This window comes from Oncorhynchus tshawytscha, linkage group LG09 (assembly GCF_018296145.1).
Source record: "Oncorhynchus tshawytscha isolate Ot180627B linkage group LG09, Otsh_v2.0, whole genome shotgun sequence".
In the NCBI taxonomy this organism is placed as follows: domain Eukaryota; kingdom Metazoa; phylum Chordata; class Actinopteri; order Salmoniformes; family Salmonidae; genus Oncorhynchus; species Oncorhynchus tshawytscha.
The window spans coordinates 58,919,225-58,927,767 of NC_056437.1; the positions used below are offsets into that span (position 1 = coordinate 58,919,225).

The 8,543-nt window shown below is 46.2% G+C and overlaps 1 protein-coding gene across 1 annotated transcript in view; it reads right to left on the bottom strand.

Annotated features, from left to right (window-relative positions):
* Positions 1-272: 272 nt before the first annotated feature.
* The window catches only part of LOC112214860 (alpha-actinin-3), a gene marked incomplete at its 3' end in the record, with an annotated part of 32,664 nt that continues 24,393 nt past the window's right edge, over positions 273-8,543 (bottom strand). The window contains 15 exon segments of the mRNA XM_042327126.1: positions 273-349; positions 482-640; positions 1,036-1,101; positions 1,453-1,599; positions 2,050-2,229; positions 3,709-3,843; positions 4,850-5,032; positions 5,285-5,425; positions 5,723-5,831; positions 6,005-6,155; positions 6,724-6,871; positions 7,127-7,357; positions 7,669-7,761; positions 7,969-8,054; positions 8,199-8,280. Coding sequence (XP_042183060.1) covers positions 273-349; positions 482-640; positions 1,036-1,101; positions 1,453-1,599; positions 2,050-2,229; positions 3,709-3,843; positions 4,850-5,032; positions 5,285-5,425; positions 5,723-5,831; positions 6,005-6,155; positions 6,724-6,871; positions 7,127-7,357; positions 7,669-7,761; positions 7,969-8,054; positions 8,199-8,280 — 1,988 coding nt within the window.

Genomic DNA, 8,543 nt, shown 5'->3' on the forward strand with positions numbered 1-8,543 from the left:
TGTACCTGGTCATAGAGATACATTATATTACTAGAGAGGTCTAATGTACCTGGTCATAGAGATACATTATGTTTATTAGAGCGGTCTAATGTACCTGGTCATAGAGATACATTATATTACTAGAGGGGCCTGTGTCCCTGGTCTTAGAGATACATTATATTACTAAAGTGGCCTGTGTCATAGCCACACACTTGTATAGGTTACACAGTTGTACACGTGTGACACAGGACAAATATAAGCACCCCCTATTTGACCTTTGTAATTCTGTGTACCTGGTCATGCGGCTGATGCAGTACTCAGCCTGCTCTGCGGGCAGCTCTCTGCGCAGCTCATCAACCGTGATGTAGGCCTGGGAGAGAGGAGGTATATATTTATTTCATTTCTATGTATTTATTTAATTGTATTTACCAGGTTGTCCCACAGATGTGAAAATACCTATTTTTCAAGGGAGATCTGGCCATATTAATATGTTCTAGCTCACCTTGTCGGAGGCCAGGATCTTAAAGGAAGCCATGACCTGGTCAGCGGTGTCTGTCTCGGCCGTCTCACGGGTCATGAAGTCGATGAAGGCCTGGAAGGTGACCACGCCTGTGTTGTTTGAATCCACCAAGGTCATGATGCGGGCAAACTCCACCTCACCCTATTGGACAACATGTTACAGTAGATTAGAACACCTCACCCTATTGGACAACATGTTACAGTAGATTAGAACACCTCACCCTATTGGACAACATGTTACAGTAGATTAGAACACCTCACCCTATTGGACAACATGTTACAGTAGATTAGAACACCTCACCCTATTGGACAACATGTTACAATAGATTAGAACATCTCACCCTATTGGACAACACGTTAGAGTAGGTTATTTTCATATCATTGTTGAGGAGAACATGTTTTGAAACCTTTAGTATAAAAACGGATGCCATTCATACTATAACCGTATACAACCAGAAAGAACGCCGTCATTTTCAATAAAGGGACTGAGAAGAAATGAAGGTGAGGTCACTTCCTGTTGGTAGCTAGGCTACTCACCAGATCGTAACCCATGGAGATGAGACAGGCACGGAAGTCGTCGGGGTCCATCATGCCGTTTCTCTTCTGCAAAAGAGAGAGGGAGAACACAAGCATCAGTTTTTATGATTGGACATGTGATCAATGAACGATGCAGTGACGCAATGTCCAACGATTATGTGAAGGTGACACCCTAGAGACACTGTCCCTCCGTGTGGAGGATCAACTACGATGGCAAGAAATCACTGACGATTCCAAATTCACACTTACAGTCAGTGTATTCAACTATGGTAGGTAACAAATCATCACATATCACTGTCATTGCAAGTAAAACCTTCTTCAAAATAGTCGCTTTCTGTCAAATCTGAGCCAGGAAGTAAAAAGACAAGTGGAAGAAATGCAAGTACAATAATATATTATATATATATATTTCTTTACCCTGTCGAAGTGATTGAAGGAGGCTCGGAACTCGTTGAGCTGCTCCTGGCTGATACCCTTGGCATCGCGGGTCAGAATCTGGTTCTCCACCTCGTTGATGGTGCGGGCGATGGTGGTCAGCAGCTGCTCCCAGCCCACACGGATATGCTGCAGAGGGAGAGAGGGAACGAGGGAGCGGAGAGTCACAAGCTTGACGTAATAATTGCGTGCTCGGAATTTGGGACCAAATACTAAACTTTTGACTACTTTAATGCACTATAAGTGACACCTTATGACACATTCAAAAGGGGAACTAGATACATAAAGTGCACTAACTTCTAAACGGTAAAACTGATATGTATGAAATCCCAAAATTAAAAGGTGATTCTGTACTGTCGCCTCATATAAAACATTTGATCTCAAATCCAATATGTTGGAGTATAGAGCCAAATTAAACGTTTTAGCTTCACTGTCCAAATAGGGGAGTATATGATATTTAACCTAGGTCTAGGATATAAGATACTTTACTTCCATGGTGTAGTTGTGTGTTTGTTGTGTAGTGTGTTGTGCAGTTGTGTTTTTTGTAGTTGTGTGTTGTCCAGTTGTGAGTTGTATTACCTCCATGGTGTAGTTGGTGTGTTTGTTGTCAAAGATGAGGGACTCCTGGCTGAGCTGGTGGTCTCCCTCCAGTTTGTCGATGTTACACTTGTAGTTGATAATGTTTTGTTCATACTGCTTGAGATTGTTCATCTGTTCCTCTAGAGAACCGGCGATGTCCACAGACACATGACCAATCTCCTGTAGAGGGGGAGAGAGGGGGTGGAGAAAAAGGAGGTAGTGAGAACTGAGAAGTGTGAATGGATGACAGTTCAGGCTTCCGTATTCATAAAGCGTCAAAGAGTGCTGATCTAGGATCAGATATAGAATCTAGGATTAGGTCCATTAATTATAATCTAAAAGGCAAAAGTGATCCTAGATCAGCGCTCCTACTCTGACCCATAAGTGTAGGCACAGTAGATGTTGCGAACCTCTGCGTGTTTGGGGTTCGGAGACCCTGTCGCTGCTTAGCCTGGGTACCAGTCTGTTTGTGCTAACATTTCACTTCTCGCCATACCAAACATGGCATAATGACATGAGAGTACAATGAGTGGAATGAGGATTTCATAAAAGAGGATTTCAAACTCGTAGGACCGTGTAGCTCTAGCTCAGTGGTCACCAACCGGTCGAACGCAACGATAAAGCCTTGCATTCCTTATTTTATTTGTTTCGTGCTGTTGTCAGTTGTCTGTTGTTGCACTTCATTCAGCAGCCCTAGCACCGGGAAGAAAAAGTGTTCCCATTTTGAAAAATGTTATGTATCGGAAGGTAGAACTCCGCCTACCCGGCAGGCCCAGAGATCAAATCAAGTGCACCTATAGGCCTACCTCTGGCCAGTCAGAAAACTCAGATCACCATGTCTGCACAGTTTCCTCGAGCCATGGACTGTAAAAAGAAGTCTCGAATGCACAATACAGTTGACACCGTGAGATTTAAAAACGTTTAAAACCATGACTAGAGCGACTCAATGAATACAGCAAAGAGATGCTGCTTTTATGAATAACTTCATGTTATTAGGCACTGTCGAGAGTTTGTTCAACACTTCCAGAAGCCATAAAATGCACATTCTCCCTACTTCCACCCACGCTACAACCAGTACTGCAGCTGCAACAAATGAGTACAGCAAAGTGTTCCGCTAAGCTTGCGTTGTTGTCATTAGTGGCTTTTGTCTTTTCTAATATCGAGGAATATTTCACTTTCTCTGGTCAATAGGAGTAACAACATGAATTGGCGCACGAGGCAGAAATAATGCAGTGCGACTTGAGTTTTGCCATCAGCTGGAAGACTGTGTCCCCTCTTCTCAGCGGAGGGACAGATGAGTCCAGTAAAAAAATATATATATATATATATATATTATTATCCTCAATTAGCTGTGCCTCAACAGTAATACAAGTTATATTTCAAAATGGTCTGAGAAGAACAACATTGGCAGGGTAATTCCAGCATAGCCAATCTGCAGTGATAATGTATTGGGTCTATAACCTACTGCACAAACCTCATTGCTACAGAACTGTTTTTAATTGGTTAATGTTGCATATGCTTACGTTTTTTAATTCATGCTTTTGTTGTTGTTGTTTTTTTTAAATCCGAGCGGTAGATCTCCGCTTCCATTTCGACTCAGAAAGTGATCTCAACTCAGAAAAAGGTTGGTGACCACTGCTCTAGCTGAAGTAACTGTACCTCCATCTTGGTCTGGATCCAGGGTCCGATGATGTTGGCCTGGGCAGCGAACTGGCGCCTCAGCCTCTCGTTAGCCTGCTGCCTGGCCACCTCCTCCTGCAGCATCTGGTCCCTGAGAGGAACAAGGTGCTTCACCTACGGAGGGAGACAGGGACATTGGTCGTCAACACACTTGGTAGAGATGGCGTTGCGTTACTCTGTGACTCGAGAGCAGAGCCCTATACTACGTACCGAATTTGAGGAGTTCGTGAGGTAACTTTGGTCAACCTTGAGTTCAAACTCAGATAACCGGTACCACGAAAGTGGCTCACCTTTTAAGCCAGGTACATTTCTATGTCGACGAATCCTTCGGAACTAATCTGCTCCGGGGCACACTAACTCAGAGCTATGTCGGAGTCGTGAGTTGAGGACCAATTAAAGCAAACCCCCCTCTCGCAAAGATTGCATCATCATCCCCTTCGTTTGAGGAAGGCGACTGATGAAATATTTGATTCACGAAATGTAATTTTGTGTGTTCAAAAACTGTAATGTCAAAATACCGATCAGGTTACACATTTCGTAATGGTAGAATGCATTTGAAACCTCACGCGGCGTAAAACTTTTGTATGACTTATTATATCAACAGCAGAGGGATAAAACGGGGCTTGTTCATTGATAAACACACCAAACCGCACCAAAGACGACATTAACAATAGGTAGTCAACTAAAAACGGCACTTCTAAAAAAGCCCATTTCACACCACAAGCCTGCTGAATTTGCAAGATAACTTTTCTTTCATTTTGATTTCGGCCCAAATGAAAAACGGGTCACCGACTTGCCCGTAGATGGATTATTTCAGCATCGTCTCAGTGAAGTCAGTTACAACTTGGGTTGGAGCGAAAACCTTTCCATGAGGGTACAAGGAGCTCTCCGGGAACAGGGTCGGAAAGCCCTGCTCTAAGGTGTGACCCTAAAACATGAAGCAACTTACAGCCGCAGAGTGTGAGAAAAAATACACACTACAGAAACAATGACTGTCACAGGACAAGTGTCTCTTGACTACAATCTAGAGTGTAGAAACCTAGCCAGGGAAGGAAGTACAATTAAAAATAGAAAACCATTTCAGCTTCTTTGTTGGCTTCCCAGAATGTGTTGTACTCACCGCCTCCCACTTGTTAGTGATATCCTGGGGGGAGAGGTTGGTGTAGGGGTTGACTCCTGACAGCTTGATGCCGTAAGTCTGAGCGATCTTCACAATCTCGCTCTGGATGCCCATGGTGGCCATGCGTTCCTTATCAGCCTCTGGTAGGGTGGCCTTGAATTGGTCATGGGCTGTAATCAGAGACTGGAGAGGAGAGGAGGAGTGAGAATGGAGGGATACAGTGGGAAGGAGCGAGAGATAGAGATGATCAAAGGGTGTGGTGTGTGTCACATAACGAGAAGAGGGGGGGGGGATAAGGAGTGAGAATGGAGTGATATGGGAAATAACGAGAGAGAGCGAGGGAATGCAGAGAGAAACGAGAGTCCATCCGACCGTTAATGTTACGTATTGTACACACACACACACACGCGCTCACACACACACACACACACGTACATGGATCTCCTCGGTGCTGTGGACGATAAACATGTCCTGCAGATCCTCCATGGCTCCGTCCATCCAGTTGTTGAAGGGCGCCGCCCTCTTGGCGAACTCCAGGTACAGCTGGTCAATGGTCTCCCACAGTTTCTCCACGCGCTAGGAAAGACCAGGACAAGATGTAACATCCATATACAGAAAGCCATCCCTGCTAAGTAGTCACAGTAGCACATGTAATGGCTTGATGTGACCACCACTAGGTGTTATTGGAAGGGACAGGAGTTTTTCCTGAGACAGGTAACCTGGAACATCTCCTGGCTCATGGTGGCTCAGTTGGTAAGCGGCCGTGTGCTCAGTTCCTGCAGGGATCACATTCTCCAACCAAAAGCGTCCGCTTAAGCGGCGTATACAATATGATTATATTACGGTGTCTGTTGTACGTGTGTGGTTCAGTACCTCCAGGGAGTCCCTCCTCTTCTGGGTCAGCGTACCCAGGTTGTCCCACTGGTCACAGATGCCCTGGCAGCGGGCGTTCACAGAGGACGCGTCATGGTAGTCCAGCTCACTGAGAGAGAAACGGGCAAACACACTGATCAGTATCACGTCTCCAAGTACACACTGTACGTCAATCCCTTTTTTTCTACAACTTCACTACGTTTATCCTTTCTACCGCCACTCCCTCCTCCCACCGGTCCTCCACACCTCCCTCTCACCATCCCTCCCTCCGTCCCTGCTTACTTGAGCTCCTGGGCGATAGCGGCGATCTGCTCCACTCGGTCCTGGTGAGCGGCCAGGTCAGACTCAAAGGCCTCGTGTTTCCTCATCAGAGCCCTGATCTCCATCAGAGAGGCCGACTCATAGTCCTTCATGGACAGCAGCTCTTCTTTACCTGGGGAGAGACACAGTTAAGTCGTTATCGCTCTCTACCTCTCGCTCTCTACCTCCCTTACCCCTTTACCTCTCGAAACCCCTTTACCTCTCCATTCTATCTCTCTATCCCCTTTACCTTTCCTCTCGGTTCTATCCCGCTATCCCTTATACCTCTCCGTTCTCTCTATCCCCTTTACCACTCCTCTCGGTTCTATCTCTCTATCCCCTTTACCTCTCCTCTTGGTTCTATCCCGCTATCCCCTATACCTCTCCGTTCTCTCTATCCCCTATACCTCTCCGTTCTCTCTATCCCCTTTACCTCTCCTCTCCGTTCTCTCTCCAACTCCTTTACCTCTCCTCTCCGTTCTACCTCTCCATCCCCATCCACCAGTGAGCGCTGTGGCGCATGACGTCTGAGGGTTGAAAGTTGATGTACTGTAGGGGCTTGACTCAAAGTGGATTTTACAATTCAAAATTGATATCCCCTTTACCGCGCCTCTCTCTCTACCCCCCACCTGCCCTTCCTCCCCTCTTGCTCTACACACCCCTCTCACCTCCCCTCCCTCTCTCACTCGCTCTGTTATTACCTGAGGTCCAGGACTGGTGCAGGGAACACTTCTGCTTGAACTTCTCAGCCAGGTGGTCCAGTCTCTCCAGACGTCTGATCTCAGTAAGAAGCCACTCCTCGTATCCCTTCTCCACCTGCTCCAGACCCTTCCATGCATTGGCTATGTCCTGGGGGAGGAGAGAGACGAAGATGGGGTATAACATGGGTAGTATTATAGATGGATGTCAGTTAGTTGGTTGACTATACTGGGTCTTGTAATGTTGGTGGAACAGTCAGATATCCAGGGGGTTATTCTCAAAACTCTTTTGAACCACACCACAGTAAATTAGCTGTGGTTTTAATGAAGGACCTGGGGTATGAAGTCGAGAGGGCTGCCAGGACAGTGTCACTCCCTGAGACGGGGTGTGTGTGACGTCACCTACCGAGACCATCTTTCCCTCAGAGGGCATGAAGGCGGGCCGGTTGCTCAGCCTCAGCTTGGTTTGCAGGGTGTTGAAGTTGATCTCCAGCTGACACTTCTCCTGGACGCGGGGAGGCTTGTGGATGCGGCGGTAGTCCCTGAAGTCCTCCAGCTTCTGCTGCATGGCCTTCATCTGCTGCTCCGCCATGCGGTTCTCCAGCCACGGGATGGTCTTGCGGATCCACTCTAGCAACTAGGGAGAGGTAAGAGGTCAGGGGTTAGAGGTCAGGGGGAGAAGAGTTGGCTGGGTGGTTACTTCAATTAAAAAACACACAGGTCCCATTCAGGGCCAGTTTCCCAAACACAAAAAGCATGCTCAATGGAGAATCTCCATTGAAATAGCTTTTTGGTCCAGGACAAGGTTTAATCTGTGTCCAGGAAACTGTCCCATACAGTATATAACCTCTCATAATACATCATTGCATTAGCGCAATGACTAGAAGTCTACAGGAACAGTCTACAGGAACAGTTAGCAGCCTAGTATGATATCCCTTTCACACTCACCTCACTGGCCAGCTTCTCATACTCCTCCATGAGTTTCTCATTCTCCTGGTTCACAGCCAGCACTTTACAGATCCTGTTAGCTGCTGTCTCAGCCTGGGTGAGTAAGAGAGAGGGGGAGGGAGAGAGAGAAAGAGAGGAGGGAGGGGAGAGAGAAAACAAAAGTGAGAGAGAGAGAGAGATATTAACAACAAACGTTAAGACAGAGACAGTGGACCTTAGAAAGATGGCCGATTTGTATTGTTTTCCATTGCATTGTATTCAATGTTTTTGCGGCAGTGTGGAGCAGAGGCAGTGAGTTACCTGCTCGGCGCCAGCGAAGGCGTGGTAGAAGCAGGACACGTAGGTCATGATGGCCTTCTCATCAGGCTTGGGGGTGTTCACAATGTCTGAGGGAGAGACCAGGGAGGAGAGCTCAGGGACAATACAACCCCAGTGAAATCACTGGAGAGAGTCGTCAGAGACGAACGGTAGGGTTGTAAAATTGCCTGGTTTTACAGAAATCCTGATTGAAAAAAAAGATATTGACTCACCTTCAGCGTCGAGCATCTTGGGGATGTCCAGGTACTTCTCAGCCACCTCGAAGGCAGTGTTGAGGTTACCGATGGGGTCATCCTGTTAGGGACATACAGACAGAGAAAGAGATTTACATGAACACATAGAGAGAAGACAGAGGCCAAGGGTTGTGGGTTCAATTCCCACCAATACAAAACATGTATGCACGCATGACTAAGTTGCTTTGGATAAAAACATCCGCTAAATTGCATATATATATATATTTTTTTAAATATATATATATATATTACTTATACAATAGAGTTCTTGAGAGAAAAAAGAGGGAACAGAGGTATAGAGAAATAAAAGAAAATAGTAAGGGG